At 40.0% G+C, this 17,365-nt stretch overlaps 1 protein-coding gene across 2 annotated transcripts; it reads right to left on the reverse strand.

Annotated features, from left to right (window-relative positions):
• Nucleotides 1–583: 583 nt before the first annotated feature.
• On the reverse strand, nt 584–16,130 carry SLC46A3 (solute carrier family 46 member 3). Of its 2 annotated transcripts, none has more exons than XM_026675040.2 (6): nt 15,929–16,130; nt 11,991–12,195; nt 9,923–10,787; nt 7,451–7,534; nt 4,611–4,767; nt 584–2,562 (listed from the first exon to the last, which is right to left on the reverse strand). In XM_026675040.2, exons 2-6 carry the CDS (start codon nt 12,180–12,182, stop codon nt 2,475–2,477), a joined length of 1,386 nt encoding a protein of 461 aa, XP_026530825.2. In that variant the 5' UTR covers nt 12,183–12,195; nt 15,929–16,130; the 3' UTR covers nt 584–2,474. The 2 variants fall into 2 exon arrangements, with proteins under 2 accessions (XP_026530825.2, XP_087822453.1); XM_087966327.1 differs by having other exon boundaries at nt 11,991–12,201; nt 15,859–16,130.
• Nucleotides 16,131–17,365: the final 1,235 nt, after the last annotated feature.

Here is a 17,365-nt window from a genome sequence, read left to right on the forward strand (position 1 = left end):
TCTGAGCACTTTGGGTTCCATGCATAAAATCCATCTGTAGATAGATCATGTATCTGACTTCCACAGTTTAAATCTTGGTGCTGTTCATGTGACAAACCTCCAAGATGCGGCAGCAGAACACTGCAATATAATATTAGAACAAAATACATGCAGGGAGTTAAAAGTTGCAAGAAATTCACTAAGCCATCAGCAGTACTTTTCATATAGGCACTGAATGGGATTCCTTGAACTGCAGACCAAAGTGCTAGGAATTGCTTTTATCTCATTGCCTTGAATGCTCTACAGGGGTCTCCAACCTTGGCAACTTTAAGACTTGTGGACTTCAACTCCCAGAGTTCCTCAGCCAGCTGGCTGAGGAACTCTGGGAGTTGAAGTCCACAAGTCTTAAAGTTGCCAAGGTTGGAGACCCCTGCACATTGGGATGAATTAGCCCTTTTAGACTAGATTACGTGCACATAGGAATAGAAATAGATTCATGTCTCACGGTAGCACTGAGCAAGTACAATGACACGCTTGCAACATCTTGGAAGAGAAGCCTAATTGTATAGTTATATGGCAGCTTAAAACAGTAACAGTACATGAATTAGATCCATATCTTTGGTTTAATTGCAAAGCATAAAAATACAAAAGGTTTCTGAACCAGAAGAAAAATGTATTTATATAAGAATTATATTAAAACACGTGAAAGATTACAAAATATGCATAATTGCAATGGTGGGCAACAGAGCACAAGACTGCTTCTCTAATTGTAGCTTTTAAACTTTATTAACAACAATAAAATGGTGTGTACTTACAAAAATACAAAAGCTACAACCCACTTAAGGTTGTGAAGTAAAATGTGGAATTACCCAGAAACCACACAGTGTTCAATGGAGCCAATACATTACCAAGTGCACTTTGCTACTACTAATGCTTTAAGCTACCCCTTCTTGCTCATTTAACCTCAGTTTAAACATTTTCAAGTCTTTACCTGATTTCAGTGCAAAGTGGAAAGGGGTTGTATTGCTATAATTTTCTGCTTATGATTGCTAAGAAAAATTTGAGGTAGAGGCAAGTATCCAAGCAAGGTTTCTCAACTGCATAAGAGAAATTCATTAAACAGTCCCGTTGGATCAGGGAATGCCTATCTATCCATCCTTCCTTCCTTCCTTCCTTCCTTCCTTCCTTCCTTCCTTCCTTCCTTCCTTCCTTTCCTTTCCTTTCCTTTCCTTTCCTTTCCTTTCCTTTCCTTTCCTTTCCTTTCCTTCCTTCCCTTCACTCACTCACACTTTTTCTGCCAGAACCTGTAACTCTATTTTTTTCTCAAAAAAAGATATGCTTTCTATTGTCTGAAGGACATTTCTAGTTTACAGGTTCTTGGACCCTACTAGAACGCTATGTTCGCCTATTGGTTGACCCTTTTTTTCCCATCCTACAGTGCAAATGTATGGTTTTTGCTGTATCTTCTACATCAGGAGTGTCAAACTGGTGGCCTGCGGGCCAGATGCATCATGCACAGACCACATCCACCCCAACTCTGCAAATGGGAAAAATGTGACATGACGGCACTGTGATGCCATGAGTTCGACACCCGTGTTCTACATAAAACCCTATTTACAAAAAGTAAATAAGTTAGGAGAATGGAGGGTTATGATTTACAGAGTGGCTTATCACTGCTTCTCTTTGCTTTTCAATTCCTGTAAGGAGTATGAATCACTGAACTTTACTGTTATTACATTCCGTTCTTTAAGTCAAGATACATCGTGGCCTTTCTTGTTCTCTCCACAACAACCAGTGAAGTAAGTTTGGTTGACTTTTGTCCTAGATCCGGATGCTCTATAGTGGAGAGCAAACTTTTATCTAGTTCTCCTTAGTTCCAGCCCAATCTCTTACTAACTACTTCACACTTTCTCTCTTAAGCCTATGCATTTGTTAAAAGAGGAACCAATGAATGTAATACAGGTTAAAGAATTCCGACAGAGACCCAAAAGAAGAAATACTTACTTCATAGGGTGATGGTGAAGGATTACCCCTAGTGACCTAAACAAATAAATCTTTGAGAATTTTTAATTCAGGACACAAATTAGTGGAGGGATTAGAAAATACATATAATCCAATCAATATTTTAAGCATAACTTGCCTATTTATCATAATTTTATAATCTGATCTGATGAAGCAAATACATTTTTTTAGTTGACCTATGTTTTGACCTAGTTTGGATCAAAGGACAATTTGTGACTGGCCAGCAACGGGAAGAAATCTAAGACAGGAAATCCCCACAGTCAACATTTGGGGGATATAAAGCACAGTTAAATTTACTTTGCATCCCTTGCAGGCACCCGATAGCAATCCAAAATAAAAGCAAACTTGAGCCAATCAATTATTGTGGAATTCTCAAAATGGAGCCATTGAAAGCAGTGAAACTCTGGCAACCCCGTCCACAGGTTAAGCCATTATAGAACTTGAGAGCAGTAACTGCTAGATGTATTCTTTGTTCAGCTGTCACTGTTCTGGCCAGGACAGTCCTCTTCATTTATGAGTTGCACATAGTTCTCTTCCTGTCGAGTTACACACATAAACCAACTGAGGGAAAAAGGAGTTAAGATATACTAATTCAATTGAAAAGAAACGTAAGCCATAAAATTATCATAAATTGTAATGCAAAATTCCCAGAATTCTCTTTCTTGTCTTTGAAGTTAATTTAGGAAGAAAATGTCCATTGTGCCATTTTTAGATCAAGACTAAAAGTGGCTCTAAATTTTTAACAGCATTTCAGACACTTTAATATGCTTTCACCAGGACAATTGAAAATTGCGGGGGCTGGGGGGGGGGGCAAATAGACAACAGCAAATTTCAGTGGCTATTTAGAATATTTTAGCTTATAGTTATTTTATTTTTGTTGTGTATGTTTTAATTAAAATTGTATTTTTAACATTTTATCATAAATTGTCCCAAGACCTTTAGTTATTGGGTAGTTTCAAAGTGTAAAATAAATACATAATTGAAAAAAAAAACCTAAAATAATATGCCTGTAATACTATCTCCTCTTCCCCATCTTCTTTCAACAAAGCCATTTTTAGGACTATTTTGTCCAAATAAAATACTAAACAAGCCAAATGATAATTTCAATTTATCTATTATATATTTTATGAAATATATAAACAAATAGGCTCAAGTATGTCATCTGATCACAAAAAGGCTATCTATTATTACATTAATAGATATTTGTCTTAATCCTCCTGCTCCAGGGTCATTGAAACTCAGATTCAAAAATGTCCACACTCCAGATTTTCAGAATCAATAGCAAATTTGATATATTGTCATTGCGTTCTTTTTCATTGTTTATTTTATTGTTCTATTATTTTAGTTCTGTTTACACTCTTCATTTCTTCTTGTTGCAAACCATCTACTATAGCTCCATGGTGAGATGGGTGGCAATTTAACAAATCCTAACCAAATTTAAAGGTGGATATTTGCAATTTAAATAGATGCCACATTTACACTAAAACTCTCATTCCCGCAACGTTTAACTGGTAGAAACAATGCATCATAGGGCAATGGTTTTTAAATCAAATTACCTCAAATGTACTAACCTACATTTGAATGTGTTCAAAGTCCAGGACCCACTGGTTCCGTGGGATAGATCTTTGGCAAATTTTATAAAACATTTTGTCACATAAAATTTATCATGAAACAGTTTATGATTTAATACAAAAAGTCATTTCTAGCATTGATGTTCATGCTACACAGTTCAACATGGGCTATTTTCATGGCAGGTGTATCACTGAATGTATCCCAATTTTTCCAATGAAGGCAGTACGTTAAAAGTTCTGTCACTGTTGTAGGCACTGAGATATTTGGTAAGGAAACATCTCTAAAAGGATGATTCAAGGGATCATGGTAGTAGTATACTAGTAGTATTCCATTTATAAAAACAAATAGCGGTATGGTCAATGTCATGCAGATAAACTTCACATGGTTCTATTATTAGTTTCAATTCAAACTGATATCAGAGAATCTGTTCCTAAAATTTTATTTTTAAAAAAAAGGCTTAAGTAAAATGTTGCAATGTTGCAAGGGGTTAGACTAGAAGACATCTAAGATCCCTTCCAACTCCGTTATTCTATCTTCTTCCATTTAGTTAAGAGATGATCCATAGCTGGTGTGTGACAGTCCTATTCTTCAGGGAATAGTCATCCCTCCTTCCTAGCTTCGTGTGCTTCAATTAAATCATGAAGGAATTCTTCCCATTTTTCTGACTGAGAAGTGTGGGCAGTCAGGTTGGTACAGAGTAAATGGAAAGGGGTATCATAGAAAACAATAGCCCCAGAGTGGCATTTTAATTTAATTTATTTGCAGCTCATCTTCTTTCAAAGTGACCCTGAGTGGCTTACCTCATAAAAAACATTAAAATAATCAAGGATAAAATGACAATACAAACAAAATCAAATCAAAATGAAATGAAATGACAATACATTTTCTATCATTTTCTATAATAAACTGAAAAATACGACTCTATGTGAACGAAAATAATTGAATACAAAAACTAACATCCCTTTTGTATGGAGATCAACATTTCTGGAAAATGACAAAAGAGATTCCAATATTACAAAATGGATGATCCTTCTTACCTCATTAAACTCAGTGGAAGTATGCAGAAGCCAGCTGATAACAGAAAACTGAAGCCAGGAAACCATGCTACAGTCATTGCATAGATAGTATTAAAAACAGCAGTTGAAATGGTCCCAGTCACAACCTCTAAGCAAGCAATGCAAGCAAATAAAGCTCCTGTCAAAAAGGAAAATAAAAGAAAAACTAGATTACAGAAATCCAGACATTTGTGTGTATATGTGTATAACTACACTACGCTACTAGAAAGATGACAATGGAATGGAATGGAATGATTGATTCAGCTGTCTGCACATACCATCCAATGCATTTCTCTGACAGTCAGGCAAATGTCTGAACCACACAAGCTAAACCACAACAGTCAGTCATACGCCGCTCTATCTGGCTGTCCTTCCTTATAAAGCAGGTTCTGTAACCTTGCAAAAAAAAAAAAAATGCTACTGTAACTTTCCCAACACTTTTCAAATAGGATGATACTACTATCCCTACAATTATTGGCCACACTGACTGGAATTGTTTTCTATGATTTCTGCAATGTGCTTGGTTGCACAATGGAATGAGCAAGACTGGTTCTCATATGCATTTTTAATAGTATTAGATCTGGAACTCTCACTGCAAGGGTGTGCAAACCTCTTCAGCTGGAGATTTGCCTGGCTGGGGTCTGAAAGAAATGTGTCTGACATCAAAACATCACTGAAGCAAGGGTAGAATTTTCTGAACGTTAAAAAAAAGTTGGAAGGGACAGTCAAGGAAAGAAAACAGTGCCTTTGAAAGTCTTAAGGACTCCATTTTGTCCCCTAATCCCACCTACAGGGAAAATAAGTCATTCTGATTTTGGATGGGAAATCCAGATTTTAAAGAGGTGTTCTGTATTCTGAATCCTTTGCATATCTGTCTTGTAGGTAAAAAGATGGTTATCTCCTATCCCTTTTCACCCATCTCGTAATGGTAGAAGTAGAACAGTTACCACGAATCTGTGAGTTCAGCCAAGAGTGAGGAAACCTCCCCCAACCCATCGAGGGTCAATTTAATGACCAATCAGGATTACAGATGTGGTCACGTGACATGGACTACATTTCCCAGGATACCTTAACTACATTTACCATGGTGCATTCCCTTAAGGGGACAGCTCACAATTGTGAACTATCCAATTCCCATATGCTGGCTGGACAGCACAAGAAGCGTTATGTTTAAGTTTCTGCAAGATGCCCATTTTGCTCTATAAGCCTTCCCTTCTCAACCCCGTATTTACTGCTCACACAAATTCTGCAGCAGCATGCACTACGCGGGGGTGGACTGTGGCGCCCTTCTTCTGGGCAGCGGGGCGGGGCCGGCAATTTGCTCCTCCGCTTCTCCCTCCCTCTTTGAAAGACCGGGAGGGCTGTGCTTGGGGCGGGGGTGTCCTCGGAAGTTCCTGATGGGACCCGCTGGGCAGGGCCACCTGGCTCCCGAGCTGCTTTCAAGGGTCCCTTGGGAAGAAAAGGGTCCAGTGGGTGGTGGAAGGCGGGGACCTCCTCCCGCCCCTGTCCCGTCCCGTCCCTCCTCTTGTCCCATCCTCCTCCCCGCTTGAGAGAAAGATCCGCCTCCCGGCACCGAGCTGCCACCCAGCGCCGCATCTGCCATTAGCGACTTTAAAACCAAGCGGAGGCCAGAGATGAATTACCCTCCACCACACACACACAGAGAGGGAGAGAGACAGAGAGAGAGAGTGTGTTGGCAGCTGTCCATCCCCACCCTTGGAGTCCCGATGGCACGCACGCGGGGGCTGCTTAAGGAGAGAGGCCTTTCACTTTCCCGGGGGAGGGGGCAGGCGCGTCACTTTCACTTGCAGGCAGCAGCGTGGCCTCTCCTTTCCCTTCCCACCCACCCACCCACTCCGCTCGTGCGAGCAGACCGGCAGGCTCCAGGCTTTGCCCCCATCCCTCACCTCCTTCCACCCCCTCCACCACCCCCAGTGGCAGAAACTTCGCCGCACGTGGGGACGAGTGGGAGGGTGGGAGAGCTGCGACGCCGCTCAAAGCTGAGAAAGCGCCATCCTTGCTTTTGCGCTTCGGGAAGAGTTCGTGTTTTTGTTTTTGTTTTTCTCCCAGGAATGGGATGCTGCTCGTGCGATTTTGTAAGTTTGGGGGGTCGTCTTATACTGCGTAGTATATAACAAACTCTGTATTTTGAGTGGAAATGTTGGGGGCTCGTCTTATACGCCCAGTCGTCTTATACGCCGGCAAATACGGTAGTTTTCGAGCAAATTAGAGTTGCAACTTATGCTAGGCAACTTAATATTTATAAGCTGGAAACTGACTTTACCCTCCCAGACAGTTATTACACCCTCAGGTCACCCTTGTTACACCTTGGCAGATGGGTACCATAAAGTTAAGCACAATAAAAACCTTGTGAATTGTGTTTAGATACAAAATATGCTTAAGTATGCATTCCAAGACTGATATCTGCTACTAAGCTAGCAGTAACTTTTCCTAACGTTCTAAGTTACCCGTACAAGTTTAGTAGATAAGAATGCTGGTCTATTTGAATAGATTGACTGATTGATTGATTGATAAAAGTCTAGTATGCAGAATACTTCATTTTCCTAAGAATCACCACAATATTTCAAAGATGGCCACCAAACTAAGCTGATGAGGATACTCAATGCCATGAATCTGGGTATCCAGTGGCAAAATGGGACTTATGTTCCCCAAATGGAAATGGTTCACTAATTGGAACTAATTAAGATAACAATGCAATATAGAGCTGTTGCTTCAGGGCGACAATACAAACTGACGGACCCAAGGAACTTCATTGGATTCCTTCAACATCTACAACTAATTCTTTATCAGCACTGACTCACCTTGTTCATTAGGAAGAACTGTTTTCGACAACATGGCTCGAATAACTGGAATGGGTATGAAAAGGAGCATCGATGGTATTCTCACTGCAAAATAGGAGTCACGAAAGTCAACGGTGTTTAACATAATTACCCCAAATAGCCAATCAATTTATACTGTAACAATTAACAGTAAATGTTTATCTGGGTAAAAAACATGGTAGCATCTTTCAGAAATCCTCATGGATTTAAAAAGATGCCCTCCACGAAGTACATTTTTCACTACAGCTATTCCTGAACTTATGACCACAATTAAGACCCAAATTTCTGTTGCTAAGCAAGACAACTGTTAAGTGAGTTGTGCCCCATTTTATGATCTTTTTGCCAAAGTTGTTAAGAGAATTGCTGCAGTGGTTAAGTGATTCATGCAGTTGTTAAGCGAATCTGGCTTCCCCCATTGACTTTGCTTGTCAGAAACCAGCTGGGAAGGTGACAAATTGTGATCACATGACCCCGGGACACAGCAACTGTCATAAGTACATGCCAGTTGCCAAGTGCCCAAATTCTGAACATGTGATCATGGGTATGCTGAAATGGTCATAAGTGTGAAAACCAGTTATAAGTCATTTTTTACAGTGCCACTGTAACTTTGAATAAATATCACTAACTGAATGGCTGTAAGTTGAGGAATACCTGTGTCATAAGCAACATGTTTGTCCACTTAGGAATTTTGTATGAGTAATAAAAATAGTAGCCAAAATATTTAATGTATATCTCTTTCAGAAGATACTGGATATTGCTTTGTGTGCACATTTTCAACTGTGGTATGTGGATGAACCTGAAGTTGCAAGATACTATTCATAAACTGCAGTTGAAAGAAGGAATTCATTACATTCAGATTTTAAATTCAATATAGATCTGGCAGGTATTGGTTTCCTCCAATTTAGCACCAGTCATGGTGTAGATGGGGTATAGCATGATGGAAAATTGACAAAGTCATGAAATACATTATTAAATTAATTATGTTATCTTATTCAAAAGCATTGTGGGGACAGTAGACAAAGGAAAGTTATAACATTCCCCCAAGATGACAAACTAACAGAATGAAATCTCCGTAGCTACAGAAAATGACTAAAAGACAAGAAAACAATAAACATAATATAGCCAAGTATCTGTTATGGGCCTCTTTTGCAAATTGCGGAAGTGGAAGATTCAGCTCTATTTTCCAATAAAAATGTAGCAAGTAGCTACATTTTACTTTTACAGCTAGCTTTCAGTGGGTAAGTTATAATATTGCTATTTCAAGAGGGTCTTTTGGTATAATTTGTATATTATACCAATAATATAAATTGTTGCCTCTAGTAGTTTTGCTGTTTGCTGTTTTATTGTAGCTTACATTTTACGCTGCTATTATGCTGCCTTACAGATCCTAAAGCAGGGGTCCCCAGCTCCTGGGCCATGACCCACTACTGGCCCGCAGCGCATTCGGAACTGGGCCATGTAAGGGGCAGGTGAGCACATAGCTCCACTTACGTAAGCAGCAGGCGCATATGCTTGCCCGTGCCTGCTACTCACAGAGAACCATTCTCTCTTCCTCCCCCCCTTGGGAACCTCTGTCCTGAAGGCAGAGGTGGGCTTCAAACATTTTAGCAATGGGTTCTCTGCCCGGTTGCTGGGTGGGCGTGGCCATGGTGGGTGTGGCCATGGTGAGCATGGCCTAGTTGGCCTCCTGCACCATCAGGGGGAGAGCGTTTTTGCCCTCCCCGGGCTCCGGAGGCTTTCCTCAAGCCTCTGGGAAGGCGAAAACGGCCTCTGCGGGCTCAGGAGGCTCTCAGAAATGGGCCTGTTTTTGGCCTTCCCAAACTTACAGGAGGCCCATTTTTTGCCCTCTCCGAGCGTCTGTGTGCGTTCTGCACTTACCTGCAAAACGGGCCACGTGGGGACTCCTGAGAAGGGGAAGGGTGGGCGGGGCCAGCCAGGAGTGGGATTTGGGGGGGTTCTCTGAACTGCACAGAATTTTAGCTAGGGGCTCTCCCAAACCCTTGCGATCCTCCAGCAGCCCACCCCTGCCTAAAGGCATAGAAATTATAATTTGAAGCACAACGTTTCTAAAAGATTACAAACTTCATTCACTTGAATATTACAAAGTTGGAATGTAGAGGTTGAAACTTGTGTTCAGAAAGTCCTGGTTAAATCCCTTGGCATTTCCAACTAAAAGTCTGGGCAGCTTTTCATGAGAAAGACCTGAGTTTTCGACCAGTGCCATAAATAATGTAGAAAGTAACAAGCACCACCAATTTTCTAATTACTTACATCAATATTTGTCAATCTGGGCACCTTTGAGATATTTTGACATCAGCTCATAGAATTCCCCAACTTGGAGAAATCTAGGAGTTCAGAGCCGCATATCTTAAAAGTGGCCAGGATTGAAAAACTCTGAACTATGTTATTAAAATGTTTTACCATCATCTTTGAACTTAACCAAGTAAAACTTACCCAACATCATCAACAATGTAGTGTTGGCAAAGGCGGCCATGATACTTCCTCCCATATAAGAGAAGATTCCAATAAAAACAAGATAGCTATCTCTCAGGTACTGAGAAAGAAAAACAATCCCTAAGAATCCAGTCACAGAGACTGAGGTGGACACAGCTGAGCCGTATCCTATGTAAATGGCATTCCAACAGAGGGGAGCATTCAGTTCGTATAGCACATAGAGACTAAGCCCTCCATAGACTGTGAAAAGGTAAGTCATGAATACGCAAAGCAGCAAGATGATTAAAATTCGCTTCCTGAAGGAGGAGGATTTAAAGAGCATATATACTCCAGACAGAGTGTCTTTAAGACCTTCCCGCCAAGATTGTGCCTGGATTGCAGAGACTTTCACTGTTTCGTCCAAGCAAAATATGACATAGAAAATATTGACCATGTGAAATAGAGAAATCGTGGCAAATGTCCACATAAAGTCTATTTCTTTTAGAATGTAGCCTGAGACCAATCCTCCCAATCCAGATGTGAATCCAAAGATTAAGTCAATCACAGCTATTCGGATGGTCTTGTTTTTTTGAGTCTCACAGCAATCAACCACAAAGGAAAAGGCTCCTCCAAGAAAAGTAGCCAAGTCTCCAAACAGGCCCGCAACCAAGGAGAAAACAAAGAAAAGGTAGATGGGCAAAGACAAGTCCGACATAACAAAGAGGAAGATGCTGCTGGTAAGGCTCCCCACCAGGGGAAGAACCAATGATATTTTGCGTCCATATCGATCTCCATTTGCTACGAGGAAAAAGGCCACCAAAATGCTGAAAATTGCCCCACATAAGTCTGTTTTCATAGCAAAGAGAGAGGCTTTTTCTTGGACTTCCTGAAAGAAGAAAATAAAACAAGAATAGAGACAAATCAATCAATGTATCCATTGTAATTCAACTTCTGGTCTCATCTATAAACGTAATTCTGTTTTACAGTACTACAGAATTAGTAAAGAATAGAATAGTGTATAGAAACCAGCAATCAAAGATACTATGAACTGTATTCAAGGTTGGGGATCACTGTTCTAAAGTCATTGTTATGATAGCTAAATAAGCGAACACATTAAAAAGAACCTTATAATGGTATAATGGATTTATTAGGCAAAACCTTTTATATATTTTACTCCAACTTATTCAGGGCATAAAATATTAGTTGATAGTAATTTGCTATCTAATGTATCTATCCTGGATATGTAAGTAGTTTGTATGTAGTATAAACAAATTAGGGGATCAGTACACTCTGAAATGTAACATTAGCCAAAGTGTCCAAGTGATTAGTGTTCAATTTGCTTAGCATGTGAATATGTTTGAATCAAGTATGTTATAGTCTATTATCAACTTTATCCAGCTGAAATACTATGAAACCCCTGAAATATTTCATTTTCCCTTAAGATAATGAACTCTTTACATCTGCATATCAACCTTCACCAATTAATAGGTTGGTACAACAACTGCTTCCTGGCAGCATGGTTAGAAATCCTGAGAACTGAAACGTGGACACATGTGGAAATACTGGGTTTGGAAGCTGTGTTATAAAGATTCCTTGAAACATTTTGACTGGACACAGTTCTATAGTTTATTTGGCAGCAGTATGGCAGTAGGCTTCTGAAGTAATGAAAAAAGGTATGTAAAACCCTGAAATGTTCTTGAGAATTCTAAATGGAGGCTAGTTGAAAGAGGAAAAAGGACATATTCACGTCTGAATCAAATACAGTTAATATTTTAAATTATTACAATTTAGATTTGTGCATTTTTCCAAACTCAGCTCAAAAATAATTTCTGCATTTTATTTTGCAATGCTGGTGAAGACATTTCCTTAGGAATTGCATGTGTGTGACATTGACTGCATCTAGGAAATTTTTTTTATTTTTGTTTCTGGACAAACGATTTGCTGGGGCTTCCCATCTAAGTAATTGCAGCTAAGTGAAGAGATGCTTTGCCAGGTGTGAAACCTCTTCTCTGAACATATTAAATTCAACATGATTTGCTATTATGCATCATTAACTCTGCTTAACGTTGTCTGGGGATGCTGATCTTACCTTTTGCTTCACATAGGTTGGGTTGCTTTGATTCAGTTCACAATGAGAAATATTATCTTGAACTATGAAGGTGGAGTTGGTGGTTTCTTCCCAGATCCTTTTATATACATATTGCTGCTTCAGAGGAGATGTCAAAGAATAGGCAAAAACATATAAGAAAATGGCAGGCTCTAGTAACAAGGTTTTCTTCATCCTTGAGGTTTTGCTTTAATTATAATTCAGGAAGAAAACAATAGGTTAGCCTTTTTCAGAGGAAGCGAATTCATGCATGCCTTACAATTCTCTAACTGATCATTAACCAAATGATGAAAACGTTGGCGGTTATTCTATTTTGTGTTCCTCAATTTAAAGGGGCCACTGGGAAACCATGATGAACTATTCAAAAGTCATGTTTTGAGCATGCTGTGTTTCACCTGGCTTACCTGTTGCGTTATACATAATGCATTTTACTAAATACATGATTTGAGACACATTTAGCATGCTGTACTTCAAGCTAATTTTACTTTCTACTGAAGTATTTTCAGCTTTTCAATTTCTTTTTCTGCCATTGGAAGCTGGTTAGCTATAATGAGACTCAAGGGAAAATAATAACTCAATTATAAGCAAAGCAATGAAATTATTCAATGGGTTCTAATGAACATATTCTACAATCTTGTCTTAAACATTTTCTGGACACTCTCTGGAGAAGAATTTGTTGGTTTCTAATTTTTAATCCTGGGCAATGCCAGTGAATTGACAAGGTTGTTTTTAAAAAATATTCGAGTGTAAACTTGGGGGGAAAGGGGCAGTATACAGTGGTGACAGTGATGAGGACATAGAATGAAAAGACTTCAATCCTTCTCTCTCAGAAGCGTTAGCTCCACCTCTCTTTCTTTAACCAGCTAACTTTTAGAGCGGTGGTCCCCAACCTTTCTGGCGCCAGGGATCTGTTTCAGAAGAAAAGTTTTCCACAGACTGGAGAAGATTTCACACATCCCTAGATCCTGAGCATGTGCAGAAAATATAGCTTTGCTCACTTGCCTGCCTTTTGCAGGGGTCTTCCTTGTTTTAGAGAGCATTCCAATGAGCAATTTCTCACTAGTCCTAGTGAGAAATGTATAGGGTTCTTATACTAAGTTAATACTCTAAATTTTAATAAACTGGCTGATTATGCTATCAAGTTGATGTTGCTTTCTACTTTCTCCATGATTATATGTCTCTAACCTGATCTTTCAGGTCTTCCAACAATTAGAGAGGGAGAGAGAAAAAAATAAGTACTGCAATTCTACAGCACCCCTAAAAACAACGTGACACCTCATGAATAAAGTTAATAATTTCAGTGGGCTTAGGCGTGGGGGAGAAAAGTACACTACTTTATTTACATTTAATTTATCTAACACGTGTAACTACATGCTTTGCAGTCCTACATCACTGTCCAAGTCTCACAACTGAGGCTTGTGCAAGGCTCCCACATTTTCTGTGCAAGGCGGACCGGGTTTTTTAAAAATGTAACACATCCCTCTAAATCAGTGATGGTGAACCATTTCAGCACCAAGTACCCAAACCTGAATGCACGCATGCGCGCCAGAGTGCCGGAAACCCGAAAAACAGCTGGTGATGGTGCACATGCCCACAGAGAGGGCTCTGTGTACCACCTCTGTCATGCATGCCATAGATTCACCATCATGGCTCTAAATAGTCATCTCGAGGCCTAGATCCATCATTTCAGAAGTTCTACTTAAGATAAAGAGCTAAAATATGCATACATACAGTATGTAGCCAAAAGCTAATATTCATCTTAATCTCACCCCAAATCTTCACTTCCCCTGGAGATGAAGTTTTGTTCTTCTTGTTTATGCCTACAAAGTGTTAGGGATTACAGATCTAAAAATAATTCTTTATTGTTCCTATCTTGTAAAATGTGCAGATTTTGTTTGATAAATTAAGGAATGTGCTGCACAGATGTGATCCATTGACAGTGAAACTGTTAAACTTGAAGACAAAGCTTGTTCAGTTTGTGATTGCACAGAGCAATTGTAGCTGGTATGTTTTCATTACAAAAACACAGTGCTCCAAGTTAAAATATAAAATCTGGTTTACAATCAAGTTAACACCATCATTTTTAGAATTATAAAGTGTAGAATTTGGAATCTGGCATACAGCAGAGATAAAAATACTAGTGGTTTCAGTTCCATCTTCAGTTTTACACAAACAGCAAATCACAAATTACACCCTGTAAAATTTAAGAGAAGTAGTAAAAATATCCCTTGGCGAAGCATATTTTAATGTCTGGCAGGCAGCTACCTATATAGATATTGCAGTAGCAATTTTATTCTGCTAAGTTCTTAGTTAGTTATAATATTGTGATCCGAAAACAGTGTATAAATCATTAAAATACTGTATATTAGTGAATTAAGTCCACATCATAGCACACAGGGTTTTCTGCTATTCTTTAGCAGAAGTTGGTTTTAATGTTGTAATGTTGAATAGCTCTGATGACTGGCATGATTCCCACAATATATTGACAATGTCATGAAATGTTTGTGAGAAATTCAAAAATGGATTTTCGAGACCAGGCATGATATCTGGCCTTCCAAAGATAGTGTGTTACATATCAATGGATCAGAAACATCCACAATTATTAGCTCAGTGACATTTTCTTCAGGGCACATTCACCACAATGAAACCTGTGACCCAAAACCACCATACTTTGTTAGGCAAAGTAGAAAATATGGCAAGGTATAATAGACAGGCAAGAATTTTGATTCCTGATTATTTAATAAAAGCAGCAGTAACTTATATCACAGAAATTGGAAGTAACTCGGATTGGGATTCTCAGTAGCATGCCTTGGGATTTTGATAGTGACAAATTCCTAAACCCTGAATTTTTAAATCCTAAGTATATTTTGATTGCTTGTCTTCAATTAATAGATTTAGGGATCTTAACAAACTTGTGAAATTCTACTATATTTGAATATATCTCTGTGCAATGCTTTTGATGTCTATTGAATTATTTTTCTTTCCTTAAGCCTGCACTTGACATTTAATATTGTATTGTTTTCTATACTTCATAGGAATAATTGTCTTAATGAGCAACCTAAATTATTTTAAAATAATAAACAAACACAAATCTGATTTTTGTCCACCATAGCTGTAGAAGGTTGTTGCTGTTTTTGGAACAGAAGCATCAAGTGAAAGCAGAAGTCAATGTAAACATTGGCTCTTTAGTAATCTATCAATCTCAAGATGTTTTGCACACAAATTCTATCTAAAGCAGTTTATTCCAGGGGAGGTATATAGGTCTAAAAGACTTGGGTTTTTTTAATAGCTTTATCCAAGCAGGATTTTTCTCAATAAACAGTTACAGTACTGTAAAAGGGAATTTGGGCATCTTTACATATTCTGTATCTTCACAAGACATACAGCTGTTACACAACAATTTCAAGAAACAGAAAATGAGTCAGTCAGTGAAGGGAGAGCCTTAAGCTACCCCTGAGCCTGAAATAACCTTTACAAAAATCCCTTGCAAACGCCAGCGATTTGGGTTGTCAGATCCCCAAACTTTCCTGAGTTAGACGCGATTTACTTATTATCCAGTTCCAATTTATTCAATTCCCACACAATCTGTGTCCCCTCCAACAACTGGTCTGGTTGGGGATGACGGCTGTTATAATAACGGATCGGCTCTGAAAAAAACAAAACGGAGACACCCCTCCCCACCCGAACAACAAACCCACAACTTTAAAACAGAAATGTGGCTAATTCTCTGTTTCATGCATTTTCCCGGAGCGTAGATAAAAAAACATTTCCCAGTGTTTTTAACATGCGTGCGTAAGGGGATAAACCCTTGCCAATAAACCCTTATCTTGACCAGGCGCTCAGAATTTAGCACAAGTACAGCCAGCAAGCAAATCCGCACTATTGTCCGGCGGTCCTCCTTTCCAACCCCAGCCGCTCACCTCCGAAAAGGCGAGATCCCCAAGCGCTTGGGCGCTTTCGTTGCAGGTTGAAGAAGTCCGAGCGGTCGCAAGCCGAGAGACGATGCACCTCGGCTGCGAATTGTAGCCGGCGAACGGCAAGTTCCTCGCCGGCTCTTCTTCCAAAGCTCTAGTTCATCGGGTCACCACTAGGGGAGCTGGAGAGCGAGGAGCACAGTGACTGCTCCATATAGCACTCCAACCCGCGGGCGGGGCCTCCCTTTCGGGTCGAGCGACTGACTTTCCTTCTGCGCGTGATGCGTGACGCGGCTTCTCGAGCTGCTGCGGCTGCGCTCTCCGCTCTCTTCGCTGTGGTGGGCGGGGGAGAGGGAAGAGGGGGGGAGAGCGCACGCGTCCTGAACGACGCCCTCTTCCAACCTGCGTCCCGAGAGGCGATCCCGGGTGGGGATTATGTGATTTGTAGTCCAGTGGGGGTGGTTGGGTGGGCGAGGGACTCCTGCAGACGAGCGCAGCTTCGCAACGAAGTCTGTGGGGCTTCTCAGTCATCCAGGTTCTGGTTGTCCCAAAGGTGGGAACCACGCTTTCTGGTTTTTCTTGGAAGACGTTTCGTTTCCCATCCAAGAAACTTAGATGAGAAGTGGAAGCTTGGATGAGAAGCGAAACGTCTTCCAAGAAAAACCAGAAAGTCCGATTTCCCCCCTTGGGAAAAAAGCACCTTTGGGATTTTGCATGGAAAGTTGCTGGTGTCAAATTTCCGTCTGGCATGTCAGACGTTAAGCTGACGCCTTGCACTAAGATTTTTTTTATCGCTGTATTTATTTCCCAGTTCTATAAAATGGTAGATTTAGTACCAGCGACTTGGGGTTCAGGGTGATGGGTGCCTCCAACAACAATAAATCCTGGATGCTGAGATTGTGTGTTGGGAAAACCCAAACGTTGTGGTTTGTAAACTATGCTTTATAGTTAAAGAATTATGTGTGAATAAATTATCATTTATTCAACAATAGCCATGGATTGGCTTGTTAGTCACTGGGTTGACACATCAGCTATCAAGAGCTGATTACTTTACGCTAAAACATGATGTCTGAAGACAATTGTTGGAAGAAATATCCTTCTGGGTTCAGTTCCAAGTGGGGAAGAAAGACACTGGAAACATGGTGACTGCTTGGAAAGATGGTTTAATGGTGGACAGGACCACATGGCTTGGAGCTCCAAAGTGAAAAGGATGATCACATAATTGAAGATAATGGGTGAACAAAAAGAAAAGGGGCAAGATGCTGAGGGTCCCTGGGTTTTATTCCCTCTGTTGGGATTTGAATTTGAGCTTGTATTCTGATTGGTTGTCAGACTTCCATGGTGCCATGCAGGGGCAACTCTTAGGGCTGTCCTGAATCCCAGGCTTGGTTGAACCTTGCTGGATGATGATGTAACGAAAGGGCTTTGGGCAATTCCTATTAT

This window comes from Notechis scutatus, chromosome 5 (genome assembly GCF_049901735.1).
Source record: "Notechis scutatus isolate UNSWTSFEM ecotype Mainland chromosome 5, rNotScu1.2, whole genome shotgun sequence".
NCBI lineage: Eukaryota > Metazoa > Chordata > Lepidosauria > Squamata > Elapidae > Notechis > Notechis scutatus.

Excerpts from the sequence above, each read along its gene's own strand:
- SLC46A3 (XM_026675040.2), bottom strand. The coding sequence starts at position 12,182 with ATGAAGAAAACCTTGTTACTAGAGCCTGCCATTTTCTTATATGTTTTT. Across the intron at positions 10,788-11,990 it reads CAACCTATGTGAAGCAAAAG|GAAGTCCAAGAAAAAGCCTC; the intron begins GTAAGATCAGCA and ends TTCTTCTTTCAG. Across the intron at positions 7,535-9,922 it reads TACATTGTTGATGATGTTGG|TGAGAATACCATCGATGCTC; the intron begins GTAAGTTTTACT and ends CCTATTTTGCAG.